Source organism: Aotus nancymaae, unplaced genomic scaffold, assembly GCF_030222135.1.
Source record: "Aotus nancymaae isolate 86718 unplaced genomic scaffold, 86718_ANA_hifiasm-v0.15.2.pri h1tg000008l, whole genome shotgun sequence".
Classification (NCBI taxonomy): domain Eukaryota; kingdom Metazoa; phylum Chordata; class Mammalia; order Primates; family Aotidae; genus Aotus; species Aotus nancymaae.
This window is the reverse complement of record NW_026988419.1, coordinates 58,052,917-58,070,421: the sequence shown is the minus strand read 5'-3', so window position 1 is coordinate 58,070,421 and position 17,505 is coordinate 58,052,917. Positions and strand designations below refer to the sequence as shown.

At 39.6% G+C, this 17,505-nt stretch overlaps 1 protein-coding gene across 1 annotated transcript in view; it reads left to right on the top strand.

The window, feature by feature from the left end:
- LRP2 (LDL receptor related protein 2) overlaps positions 1-17,505 on the top strand; it is a 224,482-nt gene that overhangs the window by 143,218 nt on the left and 63,759 nt on the right. Inside the window, exons 45-48 of the mRNA XM_064373346.1 lie at positions 2,327-2,452; positions 4,197-4,316; positions 13,243-13,374; positions 15,084-15,285. Of these exons, the coding sequence (XP_064229416.1) occupies positions 2,327-2,452; positions 4,197-4,316; positions 13,243-13,374; positions 15,084-15,285 (580 nt within the window). The remainder of the gene's footprint in view (positions 1-2,326; positions 2,453-4,196; positions 4,317-13,242; positions 13,375-15,083; positions 15,286-17,505) is intronic.

The following is a 17,505-nucleotide window of genomic DNA, read 5'->3' as shown; positions in this document are numbered from 1 at the left end:
AAAGGCTTTCCAAAAGAACTCCTAAGTATTTATCTAAAACGTGAATTTTTGGCTGGGCATGGTAGCAAGTACCAACAAATACCAGTCTTGTTTCATCTATTTCTCCCTTTTTCTAGTGTTTTTAAAGTGACTCCTAGACATGCACTTCACTGATAACATTCTGGAAAACACCATGATATTATAATGCCTGGCAAAATCAGCAATACTTACTTAATGTCCCTTTGTACCTAGTCCATGTTCAAATTTTGTCACTTGTCCCCAAAATGTATTTTTACTCTTACTCTGTTCAAATTGGGTTTCAGATGAGATCTACACATTGATTTTGATTGTTATAATTCTTCAATCTCTTTTATGCTACAACACTTCCCACTTTTTAATGTCATTGATGCATTAGACAAATTGGATGATTTATCCTGTAGAATATCTCACATTCTGGATTTGACTAATTGCATAATTGATCCATTTAATTTATCTTATCTCCCTCTTCTTTCCTGTCAACTTGTATTTAGACCTAGAGTTTTGATCATAACAGGTGCAATTCTTTGGGTAAGAGTATTTCAGAGGTGGAGCTGTGCATTTCCTGTTGCATCACCTCATGAGGCACATGATGTTCGGTTGCCCCACTTTAAGTGGATTCTGGTGTCAGCCTGAATCTTCTCTTTGAAGCTCCTATCATCCTTTCACCCAATGGTCTTAGCACCCATGGGTCGTTGTTCCATAAACCCATTATTTCTTTAAGGGTTACAAAATGGGCACTTTACAATTCTAGTATTCCTGCCACATTCATTAGCTGAAGTTTTATAAAGAAGACATTTCTCTTAATCAGCTTTTGTTGGCAATTAGAATCTACAGGATGAATGCCTTTTTCTTGTCAATTTTCGGAGTAATGATTGGTGACAAAGGAGCATGAAGTTTTTGTTAATATTATATTGAACTCTTTGATCTTTATGTATTTGATGAGTTTTAATACAGTGCTGCCAGCTGTTCTTTTTGGTACCCGGTTGTCTAAACTTAGGTCAATGGGGGTCCTGAAGTTGTATTTTCTGTTCTTTGACATGACCCTAATCCATCTTCTTATAGCTCCAACTTGTCTTATATTTCCTGTCCCAGTTCTGGAATTAGCCTCTTATCCAAGGAGACCTCATTCCTTTTGTGGTACTTAGACATTATCACTGGGTTGAGGCGCTCATTCCTACTTAGCTTTCATTGCTTCTAGTCCTTTTCAGTGGTCAGATCTAGAAAATATGATTTTTAAGGAAAAAAGTTTTTATTGATGTTTCCCGTTTAAATTTAAGATAACAGGTTGTTTACATTTAGATTTTATAATCACATTCTCTTCTCATGCTTAAGATCATGGTTTCTCTTGACATTAATATAGTTACTTGTTTGTTTTATTCTATAGTCATTTCAATATGCCTATAACAATTTCAACAGTATTGTAACCAGTCAAATAATACTATTTACAATAAATCTACTAAATGCAAGATTCTTCTTGCTTTTTAGATTATGTCCCACTAGAGATAGGCAGTCAAAATACTGATTTTAAAGATACTTGGTTTTTTTTTCTGCAGGGTTATGCTGTTAACGATATATAGTTAGCTTCATTTATCATTCTTTCTAAGTTTTATTTTCTTTTTTCATTTTCTTTTTAATTTTATTTGTATAAAATAAGATACATAGTTCAAAAGTTAAAACTATTTGACAAGGTACATTTATAGAAGTCCTTCATTTCTTCCCTCCTTTCTGCTTCGTCTGTGTTCTTCTCAATCTATCCAGAGAGATGACAACCTTTGTTAGTTTATCTTTTCTTTGTTCTTGTTTTTAATATAAGTATCTCTCTCTCGCTGCACACACACACACACACTTATATCATTATTTTTCTTATACAAAATATAGCCTACTGTTTTGAATTTTCTTTCTTGCTATTAAGAATATATCCTAAAGATTATACTGTCATTACTTTTCAGTATAAAGAAATCTTTATTCCTTTAATAGCTACATATTACTCCATTGTGTGGAAATGCCATAGTTTATTTTACCAAGAGTTGGAACTCTTGTTGATACTATTAATTAATGGAAAAAGATTATTTAAGTTACCAACCAGTGTCTCTTCTCCCCAGTATCAGCTGGAAATATGTCTTTTTACTATAGAATCTGTAAGTATAGATATAGGTATAAGTGTCGTGGATCCTGCCTTTCTAATAGCTTTGAAAGTGCCGCCCTTCCAGTGGTTTGAGTTTTACAATAGATTGGTTAGCATGGATACTGTTCATAGTACATTTTTGGTGGATATATTCCAAATGTTTATCTGGTTGTCTTTTTCAAGCTGATCGCACTTGCCAGTCTGGATACACAAAATGTCAGAATTCAAATATTTGTATTCCTCGCATTTATTTGTGTGACGGAGACAATGACTGCGGAGATAACAGTGATGAAAACCCTATTTATTGCAGTGAGTAAGATAAAACTGCTTCTCTTTTCATCGTTCCAGAGATGCATGTTATGAGCTAATAAAAATATATGAAGCGTGGGTATTTGGGTTGATTTCAATTGTCATTTCATGTTGACCTTCTAGGTAAAGGTGGTAGGCAGTTGCTTTCATATGTAATTGTAGGGGTATGAGCAGCTCTTTCTGTTCCTTGGCTGGAATTCCCAGGCCACAAATATTTCTTCCAGAGATCTGCTACTATTGGAGAGCCATTTCTCCCAGTGTTGAAAGCCTTTCCTCTTCATGTACTCAGGCAGAATTTGCCCATTCAATCCTTATTATTTACTCTTAATATTTTTATAATGGCCATTAGTAACTGAAGACTATTTTTTCAGACAGTCTCACTCTGTCACCAAACTGGAGTGCAGTGGCATGATCACAGCTCACTGCAACCTCCGCCTCCTGGGCTCAAGCCATCTTCCCACTTCAGCCTCCTGAGTAGCTGGGACTACATGCATACGCCACCACGCCTGGCTAATTTTTGTATTTTTTTGCGGAGAAGGGGTTTTGCTGTGTTACCCAGGCTGATCTGGAACTCTTGGGTGATCAAGTGATCCACTTGCCTCAGCCTCCCAAAGTGCCGTGATTACAAGCATGAGCCACTGTGCCTGATCAGTAACTGAAAGTATCTTTATATCACCTAGATATGTTTGAATTTCAGAAATCTCTATTTCATAGTTAGTTAGCAATTTGGTTCATTCAAAGAATTTCCTGTATTTATAGCTCAAATTAAAAGGCCTTTCTTAAGTTTGATAACTTTGAAACTATTCGTGTAAACGATACATAATTTAAGGATTTAGACCCCTTCTGTTTTCTAGGTATATGTGGTTAAACTCTTGCCATGGGTCCCTTCCCAAGGAAACCAAATAATCATAATTATTTATCACCAAGCCAGACTACAGCACAAGAAGAGGAATCTGATCTAGTAACAGCAGCATGAGGAACAGGAATTCAGGATGCAGCCACCAGATAGGACTAGATGGATTCGAGTTGTTGCTGACTTTTCAGGGACCTCTGCTTTCATTTCAGTTTTATCCTGGCAAATAGTCAGATATCAGGGTCCAAAGCCAGAAAACCTTTATAGACCAGAAGAATTACAAGGCTTGAATTAGATGTGCACCCACACAGCAATTTGGGAAATGCATATGATCAGAGCTACCTAAAGTTACTCGAGAAAAGAGTCAATGTTCAAACATAGGCAGAGTTTCCCACTTACTCAAATAAAAGTCTGGTATTCCAAGGATGAATAAGAAGATAATTTTGCCAACTTTCTAGAATTATTATCTAACATGGCTAAAAGGGTGTGTGTGGAGTCAGCTCAGATATAGTCATATTATTGTTTTGCTTTTAATTATTATTGCAATGGAATTTATTTAATTTTATGTTACAGTAGAAAAATTAAACCAAGACTTATAATTTGTGATTTCATTTATCACAAAGATAGTTCTTTAGTATTTCTAAAAAATATAATTTTTTTTTAAATTTCTGGAATCTAGAAAAAAAATTGGGGAACTGGGCAGGATTGACTTCCTTCTGTCTCCCATACTTCTCCCTCTCCACAGAGAGTTTACACCAACACCCATTTTCCAGGCTCAGTCTTCCTTTCTTGGTAACTATTATGTAGTTCAGAGATACAGGAAGATTGTTAAGACTGATGGGAACATGCTTGTGCTTTGCTCATGGGTTTTATCTTCTTTCCCTTCTGCAGCCACTCACACGTGCAGCAGCAGTGAGTTCCAGTGCACATCTGGGCGCTGTATTCCTCAGCATTGGTATTGTGATGAAGAAGCAGACTGTTCTGATGCCTCTGATGAACCTGCCTCTTGTGGTAAGAGAGTAAGCAAGCATGAAAAACATCACAATACACCTAGACAACTTCGGTCTCTTCCAACCTCTTCAAATACAGGCCAGGGTCATGGCTGCTGAATGCTTGGACTTTCTGCCCCAGCTTTCATCTGGAATGCTAAAACCACTCAGCAGATGTTCATTAAAGACCTGTTAGTGCAGAGCACTGTGCGGGAAGCTGATCAGGATATGGAAGCTGCTGATTGATGCTGATAAAATAAGATTATATTGATGATGCATCTAATACAGTGCTTGGCTGATAGAAGTTAATTTTAGTTGGCTCTCAACTAGAGCTTCTGAATTTGGTTGAATGCTTGCTGGCCCAGAAAGCTGTCAGAAGATCCAAAAGTGATTGGAGTCATGTACATGGGGAAGGAGTATATTAGGAGCATGCATCCTCTTTCTGTTCTGCCTCTGTGCCAGCTTATGAGCGCAAGATCTCCAAGAAGTTGCAGGGGCATTTGGTTGTATTCCTGGGGGCAGTTATGCCTATTTACTTTTGGAGGCTGCTATTTGCCTTTGCAAATTCTAATCTATACCCATGCACATTTTGTACATAATTGTAAAAATACAATCTTCTACATTGCTTTTAAAAAACCTGTCAATAAGTCATATATTGCTGTATAGGAGTCAGAAAACTATAGCTATAGGCCAGTTGCCCATCTTTATAGATAACAGATACATTTACTCAAATGCAGCCACATGACATCTATGGCTGCTGTCCTTCTACAATGGCAATGTCTAGTAGGTGTGACAGAGACCGTAGGGGCTGTAAACCTAAAATATTTACTACCTAGTTAAGAAAAAGTTTGCTCATCCTTGTTATATAGTCTTCACACTGCCTTTTAATGACTATAATATTCCATTGAGTGGTTATAGTGTCGAGTTAACTGCCTCTATTATTAAGCATTAGGTTGCTTTTATTTTATTCCTCCATTGTATATATTGTTGCAGTAAATATTAACACCACATTTTAAGACATTTTATTTTGAGGATATTTTCTTAGGATAATTAGTATAGTTTTTAGCTGAAGTCAAGCTATTTTTTATTCCAAATGTCTCTCAGGTTTAAATTCTGTGTTGGAGAGTGGTATTTGGAGTACTTTACTAAGTTCTTTTCTTCCAACACTGAAAGTTTTATAGAAAGCAAAGGGCACATAGAGTTTTGAGGACCTGGAAATCATTAATAACTACTAGATGAGTGGAATAGTCTTGGAAGTTGGTTCAAATGTATGAATTATTGGTTCAAATATACAAAGAATGATTATGAGTTTTTAAACTTCTCTATGGTAATGAAAGCCATAGTAATAGCAATGAGTACCAATGACCTGATATATTTAAATAAAAATAATCACATAATTTATATATGATATATATCCTAATTGTAGTAAAGAAATAATATTCAGAAATATATTTTAAAGAAATAAGATATACCCAAAAGTAAAATTTACATTTTGTCATCCTTCTTCCATCTCCTCACTCCTCAAAGATAATCACTATTTTTTTTTTTTTTTTTTTTTTTTTATTGCATTTTAGGTTTTGGGGTACATGTGAATAACATGCAAGGTTGTTGCACAGGTGCACACCTGGCAGTATGATTTGCTGCCTCCCTCCCCTTCACCTATATCTGGCATTTCTCCCCATGCTATCCCTCCCCAACTCCCCACCCCCCCACTATCCCCCCTCCCCCCCAACAGACCCCCGTGTATAGTGCTCCCCTCCCTGTGTCCATGTGTTCTCCTTGTTCAACACCCGCCTATGAGTGAGAACATGCGGTGTTTGATTTTGTGTTCTTGTGTCAGTTTGCTGAGAATGATGTTTTCCAGGTTCATCCATGTCCCTACGAAGGATGTGAACTCCTCCTTTTTAATGGCTGCATAATATTCCATGGTGTATATGTGCCACATTTTTCCTGTCCAGTCTATCATTGATGGGCATTTGGGCTGGTTCCAGGTCTTTGCTATTGTAAACTGTGCTGCAATGAACATTCGTGTGCATGTGTCCTTATAGTAGAACGATTTATAATCCTTTGGATATATGCCCAGTAATGGGATTGCTGGGTCAAATGGAATTTCTATTTCTAGGTCCTTGAGGAATCGCCACACTGTTTTCCACAGTGGTTGAACTAATTTACACTCCCACCAACAGTGTAAAAGTGTTCCTATTTCTCCACATCCTCTCCAGCATCTGTTTTCTCCAGATTTTTTAATGATTGCCATTCTAACTGGCGTGAGATGGTATCTCAATGTAGTTTTGATTTGCATTTCTCTAATGACCGGTGATGATGAGCATTTTTTCATATGTTTGTTGGCCTCATGTATGTCTTCTTTTGTAAAGTATCTGTTCATATCCTTCACCCATTTTTGAATGGGCTTGTTTGTTTTTTTCTTGTAAATCTTTTTTAGTTCATTGTAAATTCTGGATATCAGCCCTTTGTCAGACGGGTAGGCTGCAAAAATTTTTTCCCATTCTGTTGGTTGCCGATTCACTCTATTGACTGTTTCTTTTGCCGTGCAAAAGCTGTGGAGTTTGATTAGGTCCCATTTGTCTATTTTGGCTTTTGTTGCCAATGCTTTTGGTGTTTTGGTCATAAAGTCCTTGCCTACGCCTATGTCCTGAATGGTTTTGCCTAGGTTTCCTTCTAGTGTTTTTATGGTGTTACGTCTTATGTTTAAGTCTTTAATCCATCTGGAGTCAATTTTAGTGTAAGGTGTCAGGAAGGGGTCCAGTTTCTGCTTTCTGCATATGGCTAGCCAGTTTTCCCAACACCACTTATTGAACATGGAATCCTTTCCCCATTGATTGTTTTTTTCAGGTTTGTCAAAGATCAGGTGGTTGTAGATATGTTGTGTCGCCTCTGACGTCTCTGTTCTGTTCCATTGGTCTATATCTCTGTTTTGGTACCAGTACCATGCTGTTTTGATTACTGTAGCCTTGTAGTATAGTTTGAAGTCCGGTAGTGTGATGCCTCCTGCTTTGTTCTTTTTGCTTAGAATTGACTTGGCTATGCGGGCTCTCTTTTGGTTCCATATGAAGTTTAAGGTGGTTTTTTCCAGTTCTGTGAGGAAGGTCATTGGTAGCTTGATGGGGATAGCGTTGAATCTGTAAATTACTTTGGGCAGTATGGCCATTTTCACGATATTAATTCTTCCTAACCATGAACATGGAATGTTTCTCCATCTGTTTGTGTCCTCTCTTATTTCGTTGAGCAGTGATTTGTAGTTCTCCTTGAAGAGGTCCTTTACGTTCCTTGTTAGTTGTATTCCTAGGTATTTTATTCTCTTTGTAGCAATTGTGAATGGCAGTTCATTCTTGATTTGGCTCTCTTTAAGTCTGTTATTGGTGTATAGGAATGCTTGTGATTTTTGCACATTGATTTTGTATCCTGAGACTTTGCTGAAGTTGCTTATCAGTTTCAGGAGATTTTGGGCTGAGGTGATAGGGTCTTCTAGATATACAATCATGTCGTCTGCAAATAGAGACAATTTGACTTCCTCCTTTCCTAATTGAATACCCTTTATTTCTTTTTCTTGCCTGATTGCTCTGGCTAGAACTTCCAGTACTATATTGAATAGGAGTGGTGAGAGAGGGCATCCTTGTCTAGTGCCAGATTTCAAAGGGAATGCTTCCAGTTTTTGCCCATTCAGTATGATATTGGCTGTTGGTTTGTCATAAATAGCTTTTATTATTTTGAGGTACGTTCCGTCGATACCTAGTTTATTGAGGGTTTTTAGCATAAAGGGCTGTTGAATTTTTTCGAAGGCCTTCTCTGCATCAATTGAGATAATCATGTGGTTTTTGTCTTTGGTTCTGTTTATGTGGTGAATTACATTTATAGACTTGCGTATATTGAACCAGCCTTGCATCCCCGGGATGAATCCTACTTGATCATGGTGGATAAGCTTTTTGATGTGCTGTTGTAATCGGCTTGCCAGTATTTTATTGAAGATTTTTGCATCTATGTTCATCATGGATATTGGCCTGTAGTTTTCTTTTCTTGTTGAGTCTCTGCCGGGTTTTGGTATTAGGATGATGTTGGTCTCATAAAATGATTTGGGAAGGATTCCCTCTTTTTGGATTATTTGGAATAGTTTCAGTAGGAATGGTACCAGTTCCTCTTTGTATGTCTGGTAGAATTCGGCTGTGAGACCATCTGGGCCTGGGCTTTTTTTGAGTGGTAGGCTCTTAATTGCTGCCTCGACTTCAGACCTTGTTATTGGTCTATTCAGGGTTTCGACTTCTTCCTGGTTTAGGCATGGGAGGAGGCTACTGTCCAGGAATTTATCCATTTCTTCCAGGTTTTCTAATTTATGTGCATAGAGTTGTTTGTAATAATCTCTGATGATGGTTTGAATTTCTGTGGCATCTGTGGTGATATCCCCTTTATCATTTTTTATTGCATCTATTTGGTTATTCTCTCTTTTCTTTTTTATTAGTTTGGCTAGTGGTCTGTCTATTTTGTTGATCTTTTCAAAAAACCAGCTCCTGGATTTATTGATTTTTTGTAGGGTTTTTCGTGTCTCTATCTCCTTCATTTCTGCTTTGATCTTAGTTATTTCTTGTCTTCTGCTAGGTTTTGAGTTTTTTTGATCTTGCTCCTCTAGCTCTTTCAATTTTGATGATAGGGTGTCAATTTTAGTTCTCTCCTTTCTTCTCATGTGGGCACTTATTGCTATATATTTTCCTCTAGAGACTGCTTTAAATGTGTCCCAGAGATTCTGGTATGTGGTGTCTTCATTCTCGTTGGTTTCGAAGAACATCTTTATTTCTGCCTTCATTTCAGTGTTTATCCAGTCAACATTCAGGTGAAAGTTGTTCAATTTCCATGAGGCTGTGCGGTTCTGGGTTGGCTTCTGAATTCTGAGTTCTAACTTGATTGCACTGTGGTCTGAGAGACTGTTTGTTATGGTTTCTGTTCTTTTGCATTTGCTGAGGAGTGATTTACTTCCAATTATGTGGTCAATTTTAGAGTAGGTGTGATGTGGTGCTGAGAAGAATGTATATTCTCTGGATTTGGGCTGGAGAGTTCTGTAAATATCTATTAGGTTTGCTTGTTCCAGGTCTGAGTTCAAGTCCTGGATATCCTTATTAATTTTCTGTCTCGTTGATCTGTCTAATATTGACAATGGTGTGTTGAAGTCTCCCACTATTAATGTGTGGGAGTCTATGTCTCTTTGCAAGTCTTTAAGAACTTGCCTTATGTATCTGGGTGCTCCTGTATTAGGTGCATATATATTTAGGATCGTTAGCTCTTCTTGTTGTATTGATCCTTTTACCATTATGTAATGTCCTTCTTTGTCTCTTTTGATCTTTGTTGCTTTAAAGTCTATTTTATCAGAGATGAGAATTGCAACTCCTGCTTTTTTTTGCTCTCCATTTGCTTGGTAAATCTTCCTCCATCCCTTTATTTTGAGCCTTTGTGTATCCTTGCATGTGAGGTGGGTTTCCTGGATACAGCACACTGATGGGTTTTGGCTTTTTATCCAATTTGCCAGTCTGTGTCTTTTGATTGGGGCATTTAGTCCATTTACATTTAGGGTTAATATTGTTATGTGTGAGTTTGGTCCTGTCATTTTGATGCTAGCTGGCTGTTTTGCCCATTGGTTGATGGAGATTCTTCATTGTGTTGCTGCTCTTTACCATTTCGTGCGTTTTTGGAGTGGCTGGTGCTGGTTGTTTTTTTCTATGTGTAGTGTCTCCTTCAGGAGCTCTTGTAAAGCTGGTCTGGTGGTGATGAAATCTGTGAGTACTTGCTTGTTCACAAAGGATTTTATTTTTCCTTCACTTATGAAGCTTAGTTTGGCTGGATATGAAATTCTGGGTTGAAAGTTCTTTTCTTTAAGGATGTTGAATATCGGCCCCCACTCTCTTCTGGACTGTAGGGTTTCTGCTGAGAGATCTGCTGTGAGTCTGATGGGTTTCCCTTTGTGGGTAACCCGACCTTTCTCTCTGGCTGCCCTTAGTATTTTCTCCTTCATTTCAACCCTGGCGAATCTGATGATTATGTGCCTTGGGGTTGCTCTTCTAGAGGAATATCTTTGTGGTGTTCTCTGTATTTCCTGGACTTGAATATTGGCCTGCCTTGCTAGGTTGGGGAAGTTTTCCTGGATAATATCCTGAAGAGTATTTTCCAGCTTGGATGCATTCTCTTCGTCACATTCAGGTACACCTATCAAACGTAGATTAGGTCTTTTCACGTAGTCCCATATTTCTTGTTGACTCTGTTCATTCCTTTTTACCTTGTTTTCTCTAATCTTCTCTTCTCGTTTTATTTCATTGAGTTGATCTTCAACTTCTGATATCCTTTCTTCTGCTTGGTCAATTCTGCTGTTGAAACTTGTACATGCTTCGCGAAGTTCTCGTGTTGTGTTTTTCAGCTCCATCAATTCATTCATATTCCTCTCTAAGTTGTCCATTCTCGTTAGCATTTCATCAAGTCTTTTTTCAAGGTTCTTAGTTTCTTTGCATTGGGTTAGAACATGTTCTTTTAGCTCACAGAAGTTTCTTATTATCCATTTTCTGAAAGCTGATTCTGTCATTTCATCACACTCATTCTCCGTCCAGTCTTGTTCCCGTGCTGGTGAGGAGTTATGCTGCCTTGTAGGGGGAGAGGTGTTCTGGTTTTGGGTGTTTTCATCCTTTTTGCGCTGGTTTCTTCCCATCTTTGTGGATTTATCCGCCTATTGACTTTGTAGTTGCTGTCTTTCTGATTTTGGTAATTTTAAGTCTGCAGCAGCTGAACTCATAAACCCCCTTTGCTTCTCCCCAGGTGTTCTGGCCCAGGGGTTTAGCACTTTATGTTTTTCAGCTGTGTTGCTACCGTTTTCCCTGCCCACAAGGTGGCAGTCTAGTCACACTCAGCCTGCAGAGGCTTCGCTGAGCTGCTGTGGGCTCCGCCCAGCTTCCGTGTGAGCTTCCCTGCAGTCCTGTGAGTGTAGTTAGAACTGCTTCCGCTATGCTGGCCCGCCCCTGTAGTGACGGAGTCTCTGTAGTGGCGGGTTGTCTTGGTTACGGAAAATTGCCCCGGGAACTGCAGGGTGTTTCCCGATGGAGGACGCCCCTCCCCCACAGAGCTGGACCGTCCAGGGTTCAGCCCTGTTTCCAGAGGGGCCCTCTTTGTCCTGTAATCTCTTGGCTTGCCTCCTTGCCACAGTTCCCCTTGCTGGCCCAGAGGGGACACAGTCTCGTTCACTTTGTTCAAGGAGCCGCTGCTCCCCGCCTCCCGTGCAGGCCAAGCGGCTGCTCGGGTCCAACCAGCGGCGCTGGGAATGCGGGGAGCTTCTCCGCACAATTAAAATCCGCTGCCCTGTGTGCCGCTGCGTCAGCTGAAGCAGCGGCTCTGAGATTCCTGGCGCTCCCTTGCCCGGGGGTCTCCTGGCTTGGCTCCCTGCTTCAGCTCCCCTTTCTGGCTCAGAGGGAACTCTGTCTCTCTCGCTCTGCGCAAGAAGCCACTGCCCCCCGCTCCAGGGCGTAGGCTGAGCGGCCACTCCGCTCAAACCAGCGGCGCTGGAGACCCGTGGGGCTTTTCCTCCTGTGAATCTCCTGGTCTGTGGGCAGTAAAAGTCCGTCTGGAAATGCGGCGTCCACTCACCCTCTGCGCCTTCTCTCGGAGCTGCAATCCCGACTTCCTCTTAAGTGGCCATCTTGGATCGATCCCCCGATAATCACTATTAAGTGTGGTTGTGAATTCTCCTTACTTTTATCTTTTATATATCTTACTTTAGTTTTATATATATTGATATATAGTTTTTAAAAACACAGAGTTTTACTATACATATTTTTTGCAGTTAGCTTTTTCAAAAAAGCTTAACATCATGTCAGCAAATACAGACCTGTCTCACTTCTGTACACTGCCAAAGAATACTTTGACATACGAATAGTCCATGTATTTTTATCCTTTTCCTAGTGGTTAGATATGTAGTTTCTTTCCATTTGATTGCTATGAAAAACAGCGCCGGGATGAACATCCTTTTAGAAACCTCTTTATGCACAAATGGAAGGATCCTTATGGTCTAGATGTCCAGAAGTGGTGCCGCTGTGTCAACAGGGATATGTCTCTTCAAAAAGTCTGGATCAATGTACACACTTTTCATAGCAGCTTCTGAAAGAGCCTGTTTCTTGTTACTGTTGTTAGGCTGTGTCTTTATCAGTTGTAATTATATTTTCTTTTGCCTTGGACTAATTCCAGGGCACCCTGGATTTGGAAGCCAATGACACCTTGATTAGTTAAATAGGAACACGTGGGGTTAGGGTTAAAGCATCTGAATTTGCGATGGCTAATTTGCAGTAGAAGAGTGACTTATTTTAATTCAGTATTTATTGAACAGCCATGTTGTAGGAATTTTAGGCTGTGTCAGTGAATGAGACAATGATCTCTGCCCACATGGAGCTAATATTCTAAAGAGGGGAGACAGGCAACCAATCAGTAAATTGTCTAGTATGTTGAAAGGTGGTGGTAAGTGTTATGGAAAGAAGGAAAGAGAGCAAGGAATTGGGGATGGTGAGTGTAGGTGGGAGAGAATTTGCACAAAATGAAATGGTTTTGGAAGAAAAGTATATTTTAAAACAGAAACGTGAAATAGTGGGTAATTCATATCTTCCCTGGAAAAAGAACTTGCTCTTTCTCTACCATACCCGTAGGGAATATTGTATCTCATTTTAGTACCAAAGATAATTAGGGCTTTGCACTGTCAGTTGACTACTTTTACCTCAGACTGTTGGTCACTGGTACTAGTCTCATGTATATTACTAAATAATGTGTATTATTTAGATGTATATAACATCTAGATGTATATAACTAAATAATGCTCTGTTTCAGGTTTTCTAGACAGCCCATGCTACTGCCAGCTTCTCTCCAGATTCCTGGACTGCAAACAGTTTTTTTACTGAGAATGCTATTGATCTTTTCAGGTCACCAGGTGCGAACATGCCTCAGTGATGAGTTCAAGTGTGATGATGGGAGGTGCATCCCAAGCGAATGGATCTGTGATGGTGATAATGACTGTGGGGATATGAGTGATGAGGATGAAAGGCACGAGTGTGGTAAGTGAAGCTGATTAATTCCTCTGCAGAGTCACATTCTGGGGAAATGCAGTAGAGTTGTTTTTCTGTGTTTGGAAAGTATGATTGCAGATTTCTCTTTAATTGAATGGACACTGATAGAATGTTACCTTTGTTTCACCATGCTGGAGTGTTTGATATCATCCACTTAAATGCTTCAGAATGTTGAAAAATGGCTTATGTTTACTTTCTTTCTCTTCCATTTGGCTAATGGACATAATGTCCTACATTTCTAGGGCAAAAAACCCACAAAAGACTTGGCTGGCCGCTTTATTTTTCTTTTTTAGAGACAAGGTCTTACACTGTTGCCCAGGCTGGAGTGCAGCGGTGGGATCATGGCTCAGTGCAGCAGCATGATCATGGCTCAGTGCAGCCCCCGCCTTCTGGGCTCAAGTGTTCCTCCCACCTCAGCCTTCCAAGTAGTTGGGACTATAGGCCCACCACCATGCTGGCTGATTTTTTTAATGTATTTTTTTATAGAGATGAAGTCTCACTATATTGCCCAGGCTGGTCTCAAACTACTGGGCTCAAGCAATCCCCCTGCCTTGGCCTCCTGATGTGCTGGGATTATAAGCATGAGCCACTGCACCCAGTGTTTGGCCACACTTAATAGCATCTTTCACAGTATAACAATGAATTGTCTCTAGTTTACTCTGTCACCTTAAAGTGATATGAAGGGAGGGATGTTATGCCTCTTGAGTAGATAATAGAACATCATTTTCATTACCAACAGGGTATGGAAATCTTAGCTAGTCCAAGAATTAATCTAACCAGTGTTAGAAGAATGTCTTTCTATGGTAGGGCAATAGACTCAACGGCTCCCTGCTGCTTGCATCTGACGACACCTTCCTGTGTCGTGACTGGTGGTGGGACCTAACAACTCCACATTTACCCTGTCCACCCTATCCACTGACATGGGTGGTTGACAGCTGCCCATACATGGATTGTGGCGTATGCATTTTTCTCACCTCTTTTTACCAAGATCTCCTTTCTTTTGTTTCCTATTCATCTGCAATGAGACTGGATAAAATACCCATTCTTTTATTTTGTGGGCACTAATGATTCCATGTCAGCATCTCATCTCTTTCCTCCTGGCATCATGGTTTCTGACAACTCCATTGACATATGCCTTTCCTCTCCACCCCAGTACTGCTTGGGGTGGTAGCTATAATGTAGTTGAAAAAGCACTAAATTTGGAGGACAGGTCTGAAGCCCTAGCTCTTCACCTAGTTTTAGGACTTTGAGACATCCAGTTAACTTGAGCTTCAGTTTTCTCATCTATACAACTGGTGTAAAAATACCTGTCTCACATTGTGCCTGTGTGATTATACTTTATAAACTAAAAAAAGTTACCAAAATATAAGGCATTTGGTATCCAATTAACAAAATGGGAGTGGTTCTCTGAAGTCCTAAGAGAAAAAGTATGACCATTCTAATGTATTTTATGGAAAAATAAAGGAGGCGTTTTCTTATATTGATTTCTTTGAAAAAGCCAGGGTCCAAAGCAATTTAAGTGGAACTTTTGGAGGTATATTTATTACGATCTATTATTACAATAGCAATGTGATTTGTCTACATGTTTTCCTCCCATTTTCTTTCATCCTTAGAATGGTAAGTAACATTAAAGCAAAGAGAATTAACTGCTGCACTGAACTCTCATGCTTTCTGATTCTTGTGTGCTTTGGTTTCAGAGAGTCAAAACTGCTCACATACCGATTTTTTCTGTGTGAATAACAAACCTCCGGAGAGGAGGTGCATTCCCCAGTCTTGGGTCTGTGATGGCGATGTGGATTGTGCTGATGGCTACGATGAGAATCAGAATTGCACCAGGAGAACTTGCTCTGAAAACGAATTCACCTGTAGTTATGGACTGTGTATCCCAGCTGTATTCAGGTGAATTGAGGATTCAAAAGTTACCCAGCAAGCCTCAAATGTCCATGCAGCCTGGGCTGACTTACATATTAGACACAGTGGCCCATGATGCTTTTGGTGGCCTATGAAAATGTTTGGATTCCTTTTAAAATCAAAAGGAAAAAAAAAAGAACTTTTACATCAAAGAAAGTATTTTAATATATGATAGTAATATATCTGGCTTTATACCAATATGACTGCATTAAAATGAAAAAAGTTAGATACTTAAATAATTATTTCACTCTCCTCTCTCTGCTATAAGAAAGATAACAGCACAAGCATGATGATAAATAGAGGTTGGCTCTTAGGCTCAGGGTCAAGGAGAGGCAGGTGGAGTGAACTGAGACAATGTCTCCAACTAAGGATGCAGACATTGATCAATATCGTGCAGGAAGGGCTGGGAGGCCAGACTTTCTGATGCTCTCTTTTTGTGGGAAGTTGGAAATCTGGATTTTCATACAAAATAGTCTGATTTTAAATGCTGGAAACAAATTTTGAAATTCTTAAAAACACCAATTAGGTCAAAGAGATTCAGCTCACAGCCTGCTGGTTTGGGGGACCTCTCCTGCAGCATTCCATTGACTTCTCACCTTTCTCCAAATGGGCCTCTTCAAATGGTTTATATACTTTCTTAATGTCCCAACTTCTCTTCATCCCACTTAACAAATATTTGGATTATGGAAGGAAATGGAGAAGAAGAACAATTTGTAAGTTTCAATCCTGATTGACTAGGAGAATAGCAAGAGCATTAACAAAAGTAGGGGAGTCCAGAAAGGAGCTAGCTCAAGGTGGAAGATGAGTTTGATGTAGTAGGACTTCCTGAGGTGAAAGTATGTCTTAGGCATTTGGGCACATGGAACTGGAGCCACGAAGAGATATTGCTTGTGTCAAGGACTGTTGAGGGATACAGGCACACTGAAAGAACAGGAATGGCTAGCTCCTAGCGTGCGAAGGAAGACAATGGGAAAGATATACTAAGTAGGCACAAGATCAGAGCAGCAGAGTCACAGGGGCCATTGACTGGAGGGGCAGGCAGCTAATCAACAGGCACTAAGGTACCACTGGAGTCCCGTGTGATACATGATTGTGTGTTTATTGCGGTGATCCTGAGGAAAGAGGAGGTGAAGAAGCAGGGACTCAGCAGTGACATAAAAGGAGATAAATGCTATCAAGAAAATGTACTGTGTCAGTGATTCATCCTCTGATGAGTGGACATTGTTGAGAGGTGGCAGTTTGTGCACTGATAATCCAAAGACATTCAAGAGATGGAGCTGTGTTCTTTTGTAGTGAAGCTGCAGTAGAAGATGCTTTGGGTTTAAGTAATATGGATGTAATGTGTAGATTTTTATTTTTTCCAGCTAAAGTGGATAATTCTTTGTCTATATTTTCTCCCTACTGCTCAAGAGTTCTATTGTGTTTTCTGAATTTCATAAATAGCTAATAGCATTAGTCTTAGATGTAAATATATTTTGAATACCTAGGCTTAGACTCTAGGCACAAGAACTGTAGCAGGTGTTAATTTTGATCAGACTCCAAGTTATCTCTTTGATTCCTCCCATTCTGAGCTTTCTGGGTTCTTCCTTTACCATCACTATGATCTCACAGCACAGTCATGTTTCCTCCCTCCCTGTCTTCATTTCTCCCTTGTTCTTTCCTTCCCTTTCCTTCCCTTTTTCTCTCTCTGTCTCTCTCTCTCTCTCTCTTGTGCTTTCTGAATTTCCTTGAAAAGGGCTATGATAGAAGAGAAAAAAAAAATGCTGTTTGTTTGAAAACCTGAGCTATCAGCTTTTAAATAAGTCAAAAATCTATGTGTCTGGAGTGGGCTTCACTAGGTGTGCTGTTAGTGTGCATCTCCCAGCTTGCTTGGCAGACAGTGTGCTCCCCCATTTGGTACAGTGGGACAGGAGATGATTTTTCCTGTTGACTTTTTTTTTCTTGGCTTATTACTGATGCTGCTGAAAATCATGGATGATAAAACTAAGTGGTGACAGCTTGGTGGTGAGCTGGAATACTGACTTGCAATAGTGTTTGAAAGCTTGGTGATTCACTTGGTGACTTGTTTTTCCTCTTGCATTGGATCTAAATTAGAGAAAGGAAAGCACTGGTGTTTCAAACCATTTGGAAATGAGCTAAATAGCTCCCAGGAGACCCAATGGAGCTGTCTGCCTTGACAACAACTTTCTTCACAATTACATGCAAACA